Below are 20,528 nucleotides of genomic sequence, written 5' to 3'. Positions count from 1 at the left end.
ACAGTGTCTAAAGCGGCGGAGAGGTCGAGGAGGATGAGGATGGAGTAGTGACCTTTGGATTTGGCGAGGAATAGGTCATTGCAGACTTTAGATAGTGCCGTTTCTGTTGAGTGTAGGGGGCGAAAGCCGGATTGAAGCGGATCGAGGATGACATGAGAGGAGAGAAAATCAATACAGCGGCTGTGAACGGCGCGTTCAAGTATCTTGGAGAGGAAGGGTAGGAGGGAAATGGGGCGGTAGTTGGAGGGACAGGTAGGGTCAAGTGATGGTTTTTTGAGGAGTGGAGTGACCACAGCATGCTTGAAGGTGTCCGGGACAGATGCAGTGGAGAGAGAGAGGTTAAGGATATGACAGATGGTGGGGGTGATGGTAGGAGTGATGGTGTTGAGTAGGTTAGTGGGGATGGGGTCAGAGGAACAAGTGGTGGCTTTCGAGGAGGAGAGGAGATGGGCGATTTCCTCTTCGGTGATAGCAGGAAAGGAGGAGAAGGAGGCCTGGGTAGGTTGGATGAGAGAGTGAGATATAGGCTGAAGAGGAGGAGACAAAATCTATTTGCTTTGTAATCAGCAGTGCTAATGTCCCACTAAGGGGAAATGGATGTCCCTGCTAGATTTTTTTTTTTTTGTGATTGTTGGAGAGGAAAGATTCTGTCTGCAGACGGCTCTCTCTGAAGTTCTTGACCAGCATCATTTTGTACCCATGACACCTGTGCACCTGAAAGGGTCAGAAAGTCTGGTTTGCTTGTTTGAAACTAACATCCAGTCAGAACTCTGCATCATATGGTTGGATGCTAGAACTGCTAGGGAACTCAACTTACCCTTTCATGAATGAAAGAAATCTCCTTTGCCTAACAAATAGAATAAAGAATACTAAGCAGCTGAACTGGCTCACCATTTTCTGATAACGCTCTCTTACTTTGGAAGAAAAGAAATGCATGCCATAACAAGTAGGAGACAAAGTTTGGGTGCCCATTTAAACAAAAATAAAGATATATAAAATATACAAGCTACATATTTATAGCCAATATATTTTACCAAATATATTTAAATATTTTGTATTTAACAAAAATATTTTACCTGTGATGAAAACGTACAGACCAGGAAGTCTGCCTGAGACAAAAAATGAATATCCAGAATAACACCCCGCAGTGAGTTCTCAGTGTATCGGTTATGAAGACCTGCTGACCATGATATGGAGTTATCACTAATAAATTCATAATTTGGATATCTAAAAGAAAAAGAAAATCATGTAAATTATAACCTGCTAAAACACCATGCTTTGTATCTTTTTCTTTTGTATGCTTTTCAGACAGGTTTTTAGTTGCCTTGGTTTGCATGCAAACATTAAAGACAAATCATTATGCAGTTTTTTGGTCTGTGAAATTGTTCACAGAGCATTAAAAGTTAAAAAGTTAGTGAACTTAGACATCCTGCAGTTTGTTCTCTGATAAGTAAGAATGATTTTAAAAATAAATCAACAAAATAAATTGGGTAGGAAGCATACTTGATCAAGAAAGTACTTAAGCATAGTACTTTCAGAACTAAAAATGTCAAACAGTTAAATTCTGTTTTAGCATTAGTTAAGATTGGTGACCATAAAATACCTCAGACTGACAGTTTAACTCAGAATTGCTGGCAACATTCCCCCCAATATTCAGCCTGCAACAATCAGTGAATTTTATGGCACTGACCACTGCAGGCTGAAATCTGACCCAGATACTCAATCTCAGGCCTAATCCTAGGCAGCCACCAGACATTATGCACCTGTAGGCTGATATTCAGATGGGTGCTCAGATAACTGCTTGGATAAAGTTAGAAAAGCCTTTGTGCTGTCCTAACTTTATCTGGGCACTTTTCTGCTTAGCAGACTGAAAATTTCAGCTAATCAGGTAAGTCACAACTGTGTCCCCCCTAGACTACCATCAACACTAACTAGATATTGCAATTGTCTGTGCTGGTATTTAGTGGCACTAACTGGTTAAGTGGGGCTGAATATCAGCAGCAGAGACAGCCACTGGGATTTAATGTGGTAGGAGCTAGTTCAATCCCATCTTTTCCAAGAGGAATGGGGGGGGGTTCTGGGGGAGGGGATTCTGAGTAGTGAGGGCTTGCAGGAACACCAAGGAAGGCTGGTGATTCCAGAAGGGAAGCAGAAGAAAGTAGAGTCAGAGGAACTATGTCTTTTGACAGCCATCCCAAAAAAGCTTTAAAGGGAGTCAGCTTAGAAAAGAGATGGCTGAGGAGGGTTATGATTGAGGTCTACAAAATCCTGAGTAACATAGTAGATGATGGCAGAAAAAGACCTGCACGGTCCATCCAGTCTGCCCAACAAGATAACTCATATGTGCTACTTTTTGTGCATACCCTACTTTGATTTGTACCTGTGCTCTTCAGGGCACAGACCGTATAAGTCTGCCCAGCACTATCCCCGCCTCCCAACCACCAGCCCTGCCTCCCACCACCGGCTCTGGAACAGACCATATAAGTCTGCCCAGCACTATCCCTGCATCCCACCACCGGCTCTGGCACAGACTGTATAAGTCTGCCCAGCACTATCCCTGCCTCCCAACCACCAGTCCTGCTTCCCACCATCGGCTCTGGCACAGACCGTATAAATCTGCCCAGCACTATCCCCGCCTCCCAACCACCAGCCCCGCCTCCCGATTTTGACTAAACTCCTGAGGATCCATTCCTTCTGCACAGGATTCCTCTATGCTTATCCCACGCATGTTTGAATTCCGTTACCGTTTTCATTTCCACCACCTCCCGCGGGAGGGCATTCCAAGCATCCACTACTCTCTCTGTGAAAAAATACTTCCTGACATTTTTCTTGAGTCTGCCCCCCTTCAATCTCATTTCATGTCCTCTTGTTCTACCACCTTCCCATCTCCGGAAAAGGTTCGTTTGCGGATTAATACCTTTCAAATATTTGAACGTCTGTATCATATCACCCCTGTTTCTCCTTTCCTCCAGAGTATACATGTTTAGTTCAGCAAGTCTCTCCTCATACGTCTTGTAACGCAAATCCCATACCATTCTCGTAGCGTTTCTTTGCACCGCTTCAATTCTTTTTACATCCTTAAAAAGATACGGCCTCCAAAACTGAACACAATACTCCAGGTGGGGCCTCACCAGCGACTTATACAGGGGCATCAACACCCCCTTTCTTCTGCTGGTCACACCTCTCTCTATACAGCCTAACAACCTTCTAGCTAAGGCCACCGCCTTGTCACACTGTTTCGTCGCCTTCAAATCCTCAGATACTATCACCCCAAGATCCCTCTCTCCGTCCGTACCTATCAGACTCTCACCGCCTAACACATACGTCTCCCGTGGGTATCTATTCCCTAAGTGCATCACTTTGCATTTCTTCGCAAAGAGTGGAGTACAACGGGTAAAAGTGAATCGATTTTTTACTATTTCAAAAAGTACAAAGACCAGGGGACACTCAATGTAATTACATAGAAATATTTTTAAAACAAATAGGAGAAAATATTTTTTCACTCATAGAATAGTTAAGCTCTGAAGCTCACTGTCGGAGGATGTGGTAACAGCAGTTAGTGTATCTAGTTTTAAAAAAAGGTTTGGACAAGTTCCTGGAGGAATTCCATAGTCTGTTATTGAGATGGACATGGGGGAAGCCACTACATGCCCTGGGATTGGTAGTATTGAATGTTGCTACTAACTGGGTTTCTACCAGGTACTTGTGACCTAGATTGGCCACCACTGGAAGAAGGATACTGGGCTAGATGGACCATTGGTTTAAACCAGTATGGCTATTCTTATGAGCAGTCCCGGAAAAATCCTGCTGGAGGGAGGATGGTGACTACACATTCCCATAAGGAAAGCATTGTGGAGAAAGCTTGGACATTGTTTCTGGGTAAAACAAATTGCTTACAAAGAAAGGAGCCCAGGACACTGGAGGGAAGAGGCAGGAGAAGGGGGGTTTAGAACCTATTAGAGGTATTGCCCCTGCTAAATAAAGTCAGGCTAGCTGTGTGAGAGAGAGAAAAAAAAGAAGACAATTAATGCTGCGACTTGACTATTGCTACAGATTACAGGTCAAGGGAAAAGCCTGGAATCAGCAGATTAAAGCTAGTCTAGCTGTGTAAGAAAAACAACAATTATTGCTGTTTCTTGACCATTGCTACAGACTGCAAGCTGCTGGAAAAGCCCTAAAACCAAGAAAGATAAAGCCTCCCTGGAAGGAGATGGCCATTTGTTACTGTGGAATCATCTTACCTGTGGTATTTGTTACTTACCAAACCCAAAATCTGGACTACATTGAAAAGGACCTGGTTGGTTGGGATACTGCAGAACGGAATTCCTATTGGAAGCAACATCTATATTCCAGAGAGGTGGTATCACAATACTTACCCATTATTTTTTAGATATAATTCAATTATATCATGCTACATGCTACAATTTTTTTATTTTATCTAGTTCCTCATGAAAATATTGCTTTTGACGACTTGTACATTGCTGTCTATGAAGAACACCTGCTACAAGTAACTTGGTTTATTTCAAGCAGAAGTAGAATAGCAAGCCCTCACAGATGTGATTCCCTAGCCACAGACTGCCTTCATCAGAAAAATGTGTGGTGGTGAAGCTGGTGGTGGCCACAAATATATACAAAGACAGACAAATACATGAAAGGCACTACCAATGGGTAGACACCGAAATCTGTTTCTGTTAGCAACATTTTTCAGATTTGTATGCATAATGCAGGCAGCTTGGAAACCAAGAAAATGGGCTCTATAGTTCACTGTCCTAGTATGCCTAGTATGTGGTGTACATAATTCAATGTCCATGCTTATTATATTATGTGGGCCACACTATAAGAAAGATGAGAATTTGTCTGGTAGATCACAAAGCCATTTGACAACAAAAAAATCTTGCAGCACCTCTTGTGGCTCATTGTTTACAATTTAACCACAAGTTTTCAGAATTGCAATGGTTTATTATAGACCACGTACCGGCAACTTTGATTGGCGGTGATCGAGTTTCAGTGCTAACCCGCCGAGAGCAAGGGTGGATCTACAAATACAGACTATTAGCCCATTAGGCATGAATGAGAATATTGAGTGGAATACTATCATTTGAAATTACTTTGGCGAGAATTACTCAATAGAGATTTTTGCCCTGGTTTTATTGATAAAAGGAGCCTGAAGTTAGCGTCTGGCTGTGCATTAACATTATATGGGCTGTATAACATCTAAACAGATGATTAATGATTCTTGTTTATCTTGCAGTGACGTCAAGAGAATCATTTCTGGTCTAAGTCTTAAGATGGGCGCCTTTATATAGCTGCATCAATGCATTTATTGAATGTCGCACACATTGTTCAGTCAAGAAAATATGGTTTTAATCTAAGCTTCTGTACGGCTTTAACCCAAGTCCCTGAGGAAAGACTTCTGAAACCCGTGAAGTCGGGTGTTTTCAGGGGAAGCCAATCAGCCAGTCGGAGATAATAGCGGCTGTGGAAAGTGAAGCGAGGATTTAGTGTGTATGCGGAAAAAAAACATTCAGAGATAAGTTCACGTTTATTGATTTATTATTTTAAGTTGTAGCACTATTTAGATAGGCAATAGCACAAAATTAAAAAAAAGAGATGCCCGATGAAAGAAATACCATGCCACCTGGCAAAAGAAATATAATTGCCTGAAATGAGTGGTTTTTGCTGAGGGCACTCTTAAGTAAGAAAGAAGAAAAAAGTAAAAATAAATTAGAAAAAAAGACATATAAGGTGTGACAAGGCTATATCCCCGACGTATAGAGTGAAGAAAGCAGAACGGAATGGGAGCTTGAGAGCTGAGGAAGGCAGCCCCTGAAGGTTTGGAACCTACATGGTTTGGGGAATTTATTTTGATTTAAACCCTGCTTATGTAGAGAAGCCTGGTTTTCTTTTGGGGGAAACCCTGAGTGGTGGGGGAATTACTACCCTGTTTTGAAACCTGATTATTGTGAGAACCTCTGAAGTTGGCAGGCTTGTTTATGAAGGAGGGCTGCCTGGTAGGAAGAGGGGTGCAGTTCAGGAGGAGAGGAGCAGTGCAGGCTGAAAATCCTTGGGCAAGACAGGTCCCTAAAGAACTGAAGCAGGCTGAAATACCTTGGGTGGAAGGAAGTCCCAAAAGTATTGAACCTCCTGAAAGTAAAGGCTGCTTGGTGATTAACACTGTCTTGAGGGGAAATCCTGCTTGTGGGACAAGTACTATTTGTTTGTTACTGACTGGGACCAAAAAAGCAGGGATTTCCAAAGGACTATTGCATTCCCCTCAGGGAAGGGGGCAAAGTCTTTGTGTAATTGGCTGATGTACTAAGCAAGGTAGAACAGCTCTGCCTGAGAAGCAAGTCTCTACTCTGGAGTGAAGTTTTGTTTATGAATCTGGAAAATAAAGGAATGTTTTTGAAGTATTTCCTGGTGGCAGTTTGGTGAAGTCCTGGCTATTCGCGGGAGGCGGCTTCCTCCCCCCCATACTGGAGCAGCGGGCCCGTTTACAAAGGCTACATATGTGTGGTTATATTGCTGTTAGCCTTTTTAGTGTAGCAGTAATAGTCTTGGTTCCAGTTTACTACAAATAGCAAGGGGGCATGCTGTGGGTGTGTTTTGGGCTAGAATAGGGAGGGTCAAAAATAAGGTTGTTTGACAGAGATTACCGAATGGGAAGAAACGTTTAAGTCTATAAAGAAGGACATCCTAAGTTAGACCTGTTTCAGTCACGTACAGGGTTCAAAAGGGTGCTCTGATTGAGCAGCTGACCACTGGAGGGATTAAGGTATGACACGCCTTAATCCCCCAGTGGCTGCCATCTCTCTTTTCCATTGAATCTGAAAGGGGATACCAGGCTCTATGACAGCTTTAGGAATTATGAGCATTCTTACCAAAGCAGCAAGCAAGTCTGAGGTATAGCCTAGTGGTTAGTGCAGTGGACTGTGAACAAAGGGATACAGGTTCAAATCTCACTTTAATTTTTTCTAATTATTGTGAGCTCTCCCGGAACAGAAAAATACTTACTGTACCTGAAAATATAAGCCACCTGCAAGCCTGAAGGCTATTGAAGTGGTACAGGTTCAGGTATAGCAGGTATTTTTCTGTGCCTGGAGGGCTCACAACTACAAAAATAAAAGTGTTAAAGTGGGATTTGCACCCAGGTCCCTTGGTTCGCAGACCACTGCATTAACTACTAGGCTGCCCCTCTGCTTTGCATGGATGTCTGTGTGGCCATTTACTAAGAATGCTACCATACTGACATCCATGTTCCTTGTTTGTCACCATTCATATGTTGGAGATTCCAGTTTGTAAACTGGCTGTTCATGAGAGACCAACAGCATGCAAATGCTTCGGCACAACTTTACACCTGCTTCGAAGCATATATTTTAGGCATGCATTTTTGGCTGCACAATTTTATAAGCCCTTTTCCGATTGTAAAACATGATTTACATATGGGTAAAATTCTATAAAATTACCCCCAATATAACTGCTAGGATGTTGTGATTGTGGAGCTGTTCAATTATTTTATCATTAGAACATATATTATTAATATGTTACATTTTAGAAGTAATGCTTTAGATTTTGTAATTTGTTTGAAGAAATGCAGACTATAAATAAAATCTAATTAAACCTATTTAGATGATATCTAATTGCACTTACAATATACTGAATGAACTTATTATCAGAACACATAATAAAAGTTTTAAAAAATATTTCTCAGTTACATAAAAGTAAGGTAAAATGAGGATGTTGGTGTAATCCAGAATACACAACAAAACAGGAAGACACCTGTACGTAAAGTCCAAGAAAAATGAAGAAATAGAGAGTGTGTGATACAAGCTTCAACACAGGAGATGTCTATTACAAAGTTCTTTATTGCACCAAACAAGAGATCAGACTCGGGGCTATGTTTCGGCGGTGAAAACTGCCTACCTCAGGGGTCAAGAGTACGTTTGCTACTGAGTAGATTGCAGAACAATGGATCGAACACAGGTGTTGCATAGGTCATAACGTTTGTTCGTGGATGCACGCACTGATAAATTTAGGCAAGACATTCGTGTCCCTCTAGGGTTCACGGGCCTCGCACCTTAAACATTCTTCAATAGTGTAGAAAGTCTCCTGGTTTCAGCCACTCAGCTGTTACCCCGGCCCTTAGACAATGAGCATGCCGCCCAAATTTGATCGCGATGTGGACGGTAGCTAGGCAAAGTGGCTTTTATTGGAGAATGTTTATGGCTTGAAGCCTGTGAACCCTAGAGGGACACGAATGCCTTGCCTGAATTTATCAATGCGTCCATCCACGAACAAACATTATGACCTATACAACTCCTGTGTTCGATCCATTGTTCTGTATCTACTCAGTAGCAGATATTGTACTCTTGACCCCTGAGGTAGGTGGTTTTCACTGCCGAAATAGGGCCCTGGGTCAGGTTTCTTTTTGTTGCAATAAAGAACACTGTAATCCAAACAGAATTACAAGAGAATGACATTAAATCTCTTGTATTATCTTACAGTATAGATAACAGTTTGACTTACTTGAACTTTGCTTCTTGTAGTAATGAAGGATCATCCGTTGCCAAATAAACTCTTTTCTTGTCTATGTACATTCTGCGTGCCAAGAGCTCATAATGTTCTTCAACATGTACCATGTATTCTTCAATGGGATGGAATGCTGCTTCCGTGCCAACTTTATCTGTTCGCCTCACATGCATGCTGAAGAGAGTGACATAAACTGAGAAAGAAACATTTTCTAAAGTTCTACACCAGGGCCAAAAATTTGGCCCAGAGTCCAATATAAATTATCTTATGCAGCATTTAGGGGACTATACACTACATAAAATTGTTAGTATGCATGAAAAACATTGTGCTATGCATGTATGGTTTACTGTGAATGCTAAACTGCTGCTCTCTTGACACATTAACATATATGCACACATATACTCAAGGTAAATTAATCAATATTGCATACAAACTAGATTTTAGCAGGCATATATGGAACAGTGTAGTATGCTGTAATGTATGTGCCTAATAAAGTTCATTACCTGTTAAATGTGTTTTGAGGAAAGCAGGATAACAGTCCTCACAAGCATATGATAACATCTGACATAGCCTGAAGATGGAACAGTTTTTACAAGCTGTATTGCCTTCAGAAGTACTCTACTGAGTATGTGTAGGAGTTCCCACACGAATACCATCAAACAAGGCCCATCTCAGTTCATTATTAGGTGTATTTTGCTGAGAAATAACACTATTGAGGAGATCAGTCCACTCATATGCATAGGTTTGTTCGCACATTTGCAAACAAACCTGTGTGTAAAGCAGAGCACGAACTGTCATTAAGCAATGCAGTGGCAGGAAGGTGAGGCTCCATCACTAGAAAGACAGCGATACTGAGAAGAGATGGAACCTCTGGAAAGAGTGAAGCAGCACAAGAAGTTACAGCATTGCATAGCTAGGAGTTTGGGGCCGAATAAAAGTTGCTGGTTGGCCCAAACAAAACACAGAAGAATGCCTGGGGGAAGTGGGAGGGAAGAGTTCAAGAATGGAGTAGCCTAATGGTTAGTGTAGTGGCCTGAGAACCAGGGGAACTGGGTTTGATTCCCACTGCAGCTCCTTGTGACTCTGGGCAAGTCACTTAACTCTCCATTACCCAGGTACAAAATAGGTACCTATATATAACATGTAAATCACTTTGATTGTAACCACAGAAAGGCAGTACATGAAATCCCATCCCCTTTCCTCCTTTCCTTTAGAAAGAAAGGGAAAAGAAGAATGAGAATGTCCTGAAATACATAACAGAACCACACAACATACTTACTCAACATACAAACAATTCAAGTCATCAAACCATGCACACCCATATAACTAACTTTAAGATGAGATTCACACAAGGTGATGTATGGCAGGTACAGCTAGCCACAGAACTTACAATTTTGTTATCAGGATACTTTCTCCCATCCCACCCTTCCCCAGCCACCACACCATCCTAACTTCATACCACACAACACCCCAACATTTCATATACACCTCACACTGCCACATAGCTACACTCTATAGAAACACTACTCACAGGCATTCACAATTCACATAGAAACAAGATGGCAGATAAAAGCCATATGGCCCATCCAGTTTGCCCATCCTCTAACTCCTAACTCTTCCTTTCCCTAAGTGATCCCACATGCTTATCCCATGCCTTTTAAAATTCTGCCACAGTCCTCGACTCCACAACCTCCACCAGGAGGCCATTCCACGCCTCCACCACCCTTTCCGTGAAATAATATTTTCTTAGATTACTCCTAAGTCTATTCCCTCTTAACTTCATCGTATGCCCCCTTGTCCCAGAGCTCTCCTTCAGCTGAAAAAGGCTCACTTCCTGTACATAAATGCCTTTGAGATATTTAAACGTCTCTATCATGTCTTGTCTCTCCCTTCTCTCTTCCATACATATTGAGATTCATAAGTCTGTCCCTATATTTTTTGTGTTCAAGACCGCTTGCTAATTTTGTAGCCGCCCTCTGGACCGACTTCATCCTGCTTATAGCTTTTCGTAGGTGCGGGCTCCAGAACTGCACACAATACTCTAAACGGGGCCTCACCAGAGACTTATACAATGACACTATCACCTCCTTTTTCCTGCTTGTCATCCCTCTTTTTATGCACCCAAGCATCCTTCTGGCTTTGACCATCGCTTTTTCTACCTGTTTGGAAACTTTAAGGTCATCAGACACAATCACCCCCAAGTCCTGCTCTTCCTTCATACACTGAAGCAATTCATCCCCTATACTGTACCATTCCCTCAGGTTCTTGCGACCCAAGTGCATGACCCTGCATTTTTTTGGGATTAAATCTTAGTTGCCAAATATCGGTCCATTCCTCCAGCTTCGCTAAGTCCTTCCTTATGTCATTAACACCCTCCAGGGTGTCTACTCTGTTGCAGAGCTTGGTATCATCCTCAAAGAGACAAACCTTACCAGGCGGCCCCTTCTGCAATATCACTCACAAAGATGTTAAAAAAAGCCAGCCCAAGGACCGATCCCTGTGGTACTCCACTGACAATATCCTTCTCCTCAGAGAAAGCCACAATTACCACTACCCTCTGTCTCCTTCCATTCAACCAATTTTTAACCCAATCAGTTACTCTAGGTCCCATACTGAGGGCACTCAATTTATTTATTAGTCGCCTGTGCGGAACCGTGCCAAAGGCTTTGCTGAAATCCAAGGATATCACATCAAGCGCCCCTCTCATTTCCAACTGTTTGGTCACCCAGTCGAAGAAGTCAGTCAGATTCATCCATGCTGCCTCGGATCCTGCATTCCATTTAGTTTGAGAAATCTCACAATCCTCCACTTTATTAGCGTTTCCATTAGCTTAGTCACCACCGAGGTCAGACTGACAGGTCTGTAAATCCCAGCCTCCTCCTTACTTCCACTCTTGTGCAAAGGAACCACATTTGCCCTTCTCCAGTCCTCCAGGACCACTCCAGTCTCTTAAGGAAGCATTGAAGAGGTCAGCGGAGCCGCCAGCACTTCTTTGAGTTCCTTGAGCACCCTCGGGTGTATCCCATCAGGCCCCATCGCTCTGTTTACTTTCAGTTTGGCTAGCTCCTCATGAACACAGTCCTCTGTGAACGGGTCTTGGTCAACCATATATCCATCCTCTAGCCTTTGTTTTCTGCAGCCCTACCCCCGGCCTTTCATCCGTGAACACACAGCAGAAATAATTGTTAAACAGTTCAGCTTTATCCATCTTCCACATATTTCTCCTCTTCAACTTTGAGCCTCACAATGCTGTTATGGCTCTTCCTCTTGTCGCTTACATATCTGAAAAAAGTCTTATCTTCTAGTTTTACCGTATTAGCTATCTTTTCTTCCATTTGCCGCTTTGCTTTCCTGATGGCTTTTCCAACTTCTCTTCACTTATTCAGGTATTCTCTCCTGTCTTCATCTTTCTGGGTCATCTTGTAACATGTGAAGGCTAGCCTCCTCTCCCTTATCTTTTCAGCTACTACATTTGAATACCAGAGTGGCCTTCTTTTTCTTTTATATAATTTTCTAGCATAAAGGTTAGTTGCCTTTAATGTAGCTCCTTTCAGTCTTGTCCATTGCTGTTCTACATCCTTAAGCTGTTCCCATCCTACTAACTGTTCCTTGAGAAATTCCCCCATTTCGGCAAAGTTAGTTCCTTTGAAATCCAGGACCTTCAATTTCGAATGAGCCCCCTCTCCTGTTTTAATATTGAACCACACCATTCAATGATCACTAGATGCCAAATGGTCTCCCACCTTGACGTCATAAACGTTCTCTACATTCGCAAGCACCAGGTCCACAATATCTCCATCCCATGTCGGTTCTGTTACCCACTGCTGAAACAATTCTTCCTGTAGGGAATCCAAGATCTCTTTGCTTCTAGATTACCGCGCAGCAGGGACACCCCAATCAACATCCGACATGATAATCTACTGGGACATACTTTAACATGTCTCTTTGAACCAAGTCCTCTACACAGACATTGCTGAGTCTGCACAAGGAGAAAGGGTAAACACAACATGGAAACACACTTTTAAGCATGCACTTTTGACGTAATAGCTATTAGTGGAATCAACTAAACCTCAACAGGGAATATTTAATAATCTTACCACAAAACTATAACCCAGTCTGAGCCTATAATGCAAGTGATGAACAGTGTCCATTATCCTTGTTCCTGTGCCACCCTTATCCCTGGGTTTCTAAGCCCCATCCGAGCACACATTTCCCCCTCATCACTCTCTTCCTTCCCTGCACAGGTCAGCCTAGTACTCTTCCCACATACTCCCAATGTGATTCCAGAATTTTCTCCTCTTTCCTGTGCCATCCTAACTCCAGCAGTCTTCCTCCACCTTCCCCAAACCAACTAGCATTCTTCCCTGTTTGCATAGTTCACCCTCATCTCCCTCTACACCAGGACTGTTACAATCAGATATGCTCTTCCTCTCCAACTTTGTATCCCTTCCTTTCCACTTTCACTCAGGCACTCTGTTATCCACTCCAAGGCCCAACTTGACTCAGGCATCTCCATTTCAGTCTGCTATTGCACTTTACGAACAAACGTACTAATATCCATTTCACAAATTTTCTTACAAAACTCCCTCCTCAAAGTGTCTCCATCTATAACCTCCCTTCATCTTCTGTCCAAAAACTACAGCTGAGTAATTCCATGACAAGGTTCACAAGATCAATCTTGATTATTTATTTATTGGGATTTATTAACTGCCTTTATAAAGAGATTCACTCAAGGTGATGTACAGCAGGTATAGATTGACAGAAAAGTAACAATTTTGTTAACAGCATAACAATAGTGAAATGATCAAACTTAAGCATAAATAAAATCAATGAAAAACTTGGAGATGGCAAATTGAATCCTAGAGATAGCAGCAACATAATACTGTATCATAAATATATATATTAAAAAGCACAGTAGAACAATCATAATAGAAATATGATAAATGTCAGCAGAGTACAAATGATACTATACTAGGCAGCACGGAAAGAGCATTCATATGATAATGATACTCACAGTGTCAGCACAATACAATAGGCACACATACATAAAATCAAATAACAGATATGATATTGCTTGAGGTAGTCCAGGCAACTGCCTAGACTAGGCCCAGGATAGTTGGACAAGAGGGGTGCACATTATTATTTACTGGTTGTGTGGCAAGAAAGGGACCACGATTTCCATAGGAGGCAGAGGAAGCTCTACATTAGACTTCACACTTCATGCAATAATGGAGACCATATCAGTTCTTTTGCTGAAACTAGAACTTTTACTGTCCATCAACTAATGAAGGTACAGATTCAAATATTTCAAAACAGATTGCCAACTATATACAGTAGATACTCTCCTCTATTTGCATACAAAACATATACAAATACTCCTTATTCTCAAACCTACTCATGTCCTGCCCAAGTTGTCATATGCACATAACTGCTCTTTTTAAGTCATTGCATGGGCTCTCTATCATTTGTGCATACAATTCAAATTTCTCTTTCGCACCAACAAGTACACTCATTCTGCAACTCTTCAGGATTCTCTCCTTTCTCAATACATCCTTCCTCAGGAACTCCGTTCATCAGATAAGTCATATTTATCTAGGTGCCTTCATCCTCTTTTGCAAACTCCAGACTCCGTTCATGCTACCTTGCTGCACTGTATGCTTAGAATAGACTTCCTGAGTCATTACATCACACTCAGTCTCTAGCCCTATTAAAATCCAGGCTAAAAGTCCAACCTTTTGAAGCTGCTTTTAAATTTTAACACATTTGCCTGTTTAAAACCATGTTTTTTAAATCATTCCCACAATAAATGAAAGTATCTAATCTCTTATTTGTTCTGCTTGTCTGTCTTGAATAGATAAGTTCTATCGAGCAATGATGGTCTCTTACGTGGTTGTGTACAGCGCTATTACAAATAGAAGGCTAGGAGTTTTTTTGCAATCCCAGCTGTGTAGAGATGTTCACTGTTGTGGACATGTGAATTAGGAAAAATTGTTGGAAGGACAACTAAGGAAAAAATCCACTTTAGACAAGATTTAAAGATATGTGCACAGAGCCAGTCTACTACAGAAACATCTCAAGAAAGATATAGTACAATTGGAAAAGGTGCAGCGAAGGGCGACGAAAATGATAGCGGGGATGGGACAACTTCCCTATGAAGAAAGACTAAGGAGGCTAGGGCTTTTCAGCTTGGAGAAGAGACGGCTGAGGGGAGACATGATAGAGGTATATAAAATAATGAGTGGAGTGGAACAGGTGGATGTGAAGCGTCTGTTCACACTTTCCAAAAATACTAGGACTAGGGGGCATGTGATGAAACTACAGTATAGTAAATTTAAAACAAATAAGAGAAATGTTTTCTTTACCCAACGCGTAATTAAACTCTGGAATTCATTGCCAGAGAATGTAGTGAAGGCGGTTATTTATTTTATTTTTGTTACATTTGTACCCCGCGCTTTCCCACTCATGGCAGGCTCAATGTGGCTTACATGGGGCAATGGAGGGTTAAGTGACTTGCCCAGAGTCACAAGGAGCTGCCTGTGCCTGAAGTGGGAATCGAACACAGTTCCTCAGGACCAAAGTCCACCACCCTAACCACTAGGCCACTCCTCCAGAGTTTAAAAAGGGGTTGGACGGTTTCCTAAAGGACAAGTCCATAGACCGCTACTAAATGGACTTGGGAAAAATCCACAATTTCGGGAATAACATGTATAAAATGTTTGTACGTTTGGGTAGCTTGCCAGGTGCCCTTGACCTGGATTGGCTGCTGTCGGGGACAAGATGCTGGGCTCGATGGACCTTTGGTCTTTTCTCAGTATGGCATTACTTATGTACTTGGTGGATAGGTCACGGCTACTATCAATAAGATCTTCAAAGATCAGATACTTTGAGCCACTAGACTCCGGTGAATTAAAGGGTGTTTTCACCAGTGGGGTTAATACCACACTGAGTACCAAGATAAGGTAGGTGGTAATATGAGAGGCTTCAAAAGAAGCAAGTTCTGCATAAATCAATCAAGGCTGTACAGCATGTGCCAATTGCACTGAAGTGAACTCCAACTGACTCAGTATTTGACTGGTGTCATCTCATTTGAGACCCTGTGGATAGTTTCCCTAAGCTGTATTTGGTCTTCAGTCAGGCAGCTAATTGTTGGAGTGACATCCATATCTGCTGTTGTTATAGCGAACCATCACAGTGCTGATCTCTCTTGTGTTGACCTTCAACCTTGCCAACCACGATGTTTTTAACACTCTCTCTGCATCATGTGTTTGAAGTATGAAAGTTGAAATCTTGTCATTTGAGCTTACAAGGAAAGATTAAGTTTTATTTGTTCTTTGGGCAACCCATATTATTCTTCTCCAGGACCATAATTTGAAGGCATTGATTTTCTTACTGCCTTGCTTCTTCACTGGCCAACTTTCTCATTCATAAGACATTATTGAAAATACCATGGCTTGGACAAGCCAAATCTTTGTACGCAAATAAATATACCTCACTTGAAGATCTTGTCTAAGTCCTTTGTAGCCGTTCTGACATGCGCAATATACCACTGAATTCTTCACTGTTTGTTTCATTATGGATTACTGCTCCAAGCAGGTTGAAGTTTTCTATTATTTCTATTGCAAACAGATTTCATCAGTTGTCAGGATCTTTATCTTCTTCATCTTAAGGTGCAGGTCCATTTTGAGACTATGTTCCTTGATCTTGACAATCATATGTTTCAGATCATCTTCACTTTCAGCCAGTAACATGATATCATCAGGCTATTGATTAGTCTTCCATCAAATTTCACAGCTTGGGTTTCTGACAGACATAGGTGTTAAGTTTTTGTGTAGGGCAGAAGAAAGTATCTAGGCCCTTTCTTCAAACCAGATGGCAAAAAAATCATAAGGCCTTTTAGCGGAGTCTCTTCTAGAAGCCAAGATATGAACTGATTATTACCTCCTAGGCCAGTGATAGCGAACCTATGGCACGCGTGCCAGAGAGGGCACGCAGAGCCCTCTCCCTTGGCACGCGCGCCGTCGCCATCGCTGGTCCGCCCACTCTCCCTCCCAGTTCGGCCTTCCTCCCGCCCTCCCTCCAACGCAACGAGCAACAGCCCGCCCGCCCGTCCTCCCTCCCTCCCAGCACCAGGAGCCCTCCTCCTCCTAAAATTTTAAAAGCGTACCTCCTCAGTCGGCGTGCGTCGGCAGCGGCAGCGAAGCGCCTGTGCTTTGCTCGATGCGCCTTCGGCCTTCCCTTTCTCTCAAGCTCTGGTCCCAGTCAAATACTGAGTCAGTTGGGGTTCACTTTAGTGCAATTGGCACATGCTGTACAGCCTTGATTGATTTATGCAGAACTTGCTTCTTTTGAAGCCTCTCATATTACCACCTACCTTATCTTGGTACTCAGTGTGGTATTAACCCCACTGGTGAAAACACCCTTTAATTCACCGAAGTCTAGTGGCTCAAAGTATCTGATCTTTGAAGATCTTATTGATAGTAGCCGTGACCTATCCACCAAATACATAAGTACATAAGTAATGCCATACTGGGAAAAGACCAAAGGTCCATCGAGCCCAGCATCTTGTCCCCGACAGCAGCCAATCCAGGTCAAGGGCACCTGGCAAGCTACCCAAACGTACAAACATTTTATACATGTTATTCCCGAAATTGTGGATTTTTCCCAAGTCCATTTAGTAGCGGTCTATGGATTTGTCCTTTAGGAAACCGTCCAACCCCTTTTTAAACTCTGGAGGAGTGGCCTAGTGGTTAGGGTGGTGGACTTTGGTCCTGGGGAACTGAGGAACTGAGTGCTGGGTGGGAGGGAGCCCTGCTGCTGCGTGCTGGGTGGCAGTGAGACCTGATGGTGGGTGTTGGGTGGGAGGGAAGTCTGATGGTGGGTGCTGGGTGGGAGGGAGGCCTGCTGCAGCTGCTGCGTGCTGGGTGGGAGGGAGGCCTGATGGTGGGTGCTGGGTGGGAGGGAGGGAGGCCTGCTGCTACGTGGGAGGGAGGGAGGCCTGCTGCTGCTGCGTGCTGGGTGGGAGGGAGGCCTGCTGCTGGGTGCTGGGTGGGTGGGAGGGAGGCCTGCTGCTGCTGCTGCGTGCTCGGTGGGAGGGAGGCCTGATGGTGGGTGCTGGGTGGGAGGGAGGCCTGCTGCTGCGTGCTGGGTGGGTGGGAGGCCTGATGGTGGGTGCTGGGTGGGAGGGAGACCTGATGGTGGGTGCTGGGTGGGAAGGAGGCCTGCTGCTGCTGCGTGGGAGGGAGGCCTGATGGTGGGTGCTAGGTGGGAGGGAAGCCTGATGGTGGGTGCTGGGTGGGAGGGAGGCCTGGTGCTGGGTGCTGCCAGGTGCTGGGAGGTAGGGCAGGGGGGAGAGGAGGGCTGCTGGACATTTGTGGCTGGAGGGGAGAGGATGGTTGCTGGACATGGATGGAGGGCAAGAAATGAAGAAGAAAGGAGGAAAGTAAAGAAATCAATGGAAAGGAAGCCCTGGAAACGGAGTTAAGAGAACAGATAGCAGCAGAATCAGCGACTAGAACCAATATGGATAGAAAAACAAAATCACCAGACAACAAAGGTAGGAAAAATCATTTTATTTTCATTTTATTGTTTGGAATATGTCGAATTGGAGAATTTACATCTGCTGTCTTATTTTGCACTGGGCATACTGGAGCTGTAACAGCTTACAGAAATGATTTATAATGGAAGAAAGTCATGTTATTTTTTTCTCCTACACTAGTATAATATTTTCAATGATGTCTGTTTATATGCGCCATGGCTGGTGTAAGGGGTGTGGCTATCATAGGGGTGGAGTCATATGTGGTGACCCCACCCATAATGAGTACCGGCACTTTGAGATAAATAATTCGGTTTTGGGTTGCTGTTTGGGCACTCGGTCTCTAAAAGGTTCACCATCACTGTCCTAGGCTATGAAAGGCAGGGTTCAGAGGCTACGATGTAACTAAATTTCAGGATTCTGTGTAATAACAGTTGGAGAATTCCTCAACTGGATTAGCTCCTCACACAGAATAGGGAACCAAACCTGTCTCAGCCATTAGGGACCTGAGAATCAGTCTCCAGTCTCTTCTGAGTTTTTGTAAAGTCTTCACTACTAAAAGGATCAGAGGATATGTATATAGAAGATTTGCACAACTGAGGCTAGTTTGCTGCCAGTCCATATATTTGAACAAAACAAAGAAATCTTCCTGGTTGAAGGAGAAGCAAACAGATCCACTTTGCATGTCCACAACTCACGGTACATAAGGTTGCTTGCTACCCTGTCGTACAGGGACTGCTCGTGGACTTGAAGTATTTTGCTTGGTCTATCCACTAAAACGACATCTTTCCCTAACAAATGTGCTCTCATGAAAGTAATCTCATGCAAAATGGCTCAGCTGCACATTCTAGACAAAGGAAGTACAAACCTGTTCTTTTCTGCTAGTCAGTGTAGAACATAGCTACCTATCTGTCATGACTAGGATAATATTTTTTGACAAGTAATATCTGAAAGCTTTTAATGCATTTTAATTTGCCTTTAGCTCTAGGAAATGTATTTGAAGTTTCTTGTGTGCATATCATCCATGAGTGCAGAGCACATCTACATATGCTCCCCATGCCCACGCCAGTTTGGAAGGTAATTCTGTTGGTCAGATTAAAATGAGCCAGCTACCCAGCACAAAGAGTTCTCGAGCTGTTGGCAATTTGGATACTGTTGTTGTTTGTGAGTAGCCTGTAAGCTAGTCAGAATTTAAGATCCTTTGGGACTGCATTATTCTGAGATAAGTTAAAGTAGTAATATATAAAATATAAAGTTACTAGCTCTAACATGTACAACATGTTTCCATGCTGTAATCTTATCCCTTGCTTCTAGAAAAACTTTTGCTTGAGTTGTATTTAGCCAAGATTCTATTAACCTTTTTCCTGGCAATATCAGAAAAATAGGACAATTTTAATAAATGTTGTTCATTTTCTTATCATTCAGGATCACAATAAATCACAAGCATGGCAAGAAATTTAGAGTTTTTTTCCAGATGAACTTACTGCTATGTTCCTGTACAGGCACACAGACAACTTATATGTACAGCAAATATGTGAGCCAGTGGAGTAGCTAAACCTACCATTTTAGGTGGGCCCTTCCAAATATCCCCGTCACCCCCTTTGTTCTACATCTGCTCCTCTCCTTCGCCCCTGGATCTGGCATCTGACCCCACCCACAGTTCCACAAATCCTCCTCTGTGTGAATCCCCCCCTTCCTGCTCTATCTCAGAACTGTTACTTGCAGCAGAAGGATTCGTATCCACTGCCTATGCTGGCTTCTCTCTGCCACTTCTGCTGCCAATGAGGAAACAAGAAGTGACATCAGCAAGGGGGGACACGGTAGAGGGAAGCTGGCAGGGCCAACTCAAGCAGTAGATGTGAATTGTTACTGCTGCTGCCAGCGATAGTTCTGAGGTGTGGGGGGGGGGGGGGGGGAAGCTTCAGAAAGGGGGTGTTGTCAGGACATAGGAGGGGGGTCAGATTCTAGATCTGAGGGCAGAGGAGGGGGAGAGAGGACAGCGAGGTAGCCACCACTGAAATGTTTTGGGGGGTCTAACCGGCCACCAGACTGGGCGGGCCTGTACCCACCCAGGTCCACCTGTAGCTACACAATTGTGAGTGCAAAATGGTCAGTATAGCACACAGGTAGTATATCATCGACAACTCTATAATGCACATAATGTGAGCATACTGTGTATATTTGTAATAATCCACAAAACAGGTTTTCAGCCAGTGTGTACACAAGCTTTGCAAATACTGCACATCACAGCTGTGTTTATCATGCACACCTGACAGCAACCTTTTCTACAGCTGGTCCGTTCATACTGCAATCCATGTGCCTGCACAGTAATCTTCGGAGAAGCAGTGCCCTTCAGTAGGCACAATGTGATATTTATTTGTTACATTTGTACCCCACATTTTCCCACCTATTTGCAGGCTCAATGTGGCTTACATAGTACCGTAAAGGCGTTCACCAGTCGGTTGAT

At 43.2% G+C, this 20,528-nt stretch overlaps 1 protein-coding gene across 9 annotated transcripts in view; it reads right to left on the bottom strand.

Moving 5' to 3' along the window:
• The window catches only part of FUT8 (fucosyltransferase 8), a 510,310-nt gene that overhangs the window by 20,314 nt on the left and 469,468 nt on the right, over nucleotides 1-20,528 (bottom strand). For all 9 annotated transcript variants that reach the window (XM_030215545.1, XM_030215544.1, XM_030215552.1 and 6 more), the window contains 2 exons: nucleotides 8,527-8,703; nucleotides 1,077-1,227 (listed from right to left, as the gene is read on the bottom strand). In XM_030215545.1, coding sequence (XP_030071405.1) covers nucleotides 1,077-1,227; nucleotides 8,527-8,703 — 328 coding nt within the window. The remainder of the gene's footprint in view (nucleotides 1-1,076; nucleotides 1,228-8,526; nucleotides 8,704-20,528) is intronic.

Source organism: Microcaecilia unicolor, chromosome 9 (assembly GCF_901765095.1).
Source record: "Microcaecilia unicolor chromosome 9, aMicUni1.1, whole genome shotgun sequence".
Lineage (NCBI taxonomy): Eukaryota > Metazoa > Chordata > Amphibia > Gymnophiona > Siphonopidae > Microcaecilia > Microcaecilia unicolor.
This window is presented reverse-complemented; position numbering and strand designations above follow the sequence as displayed.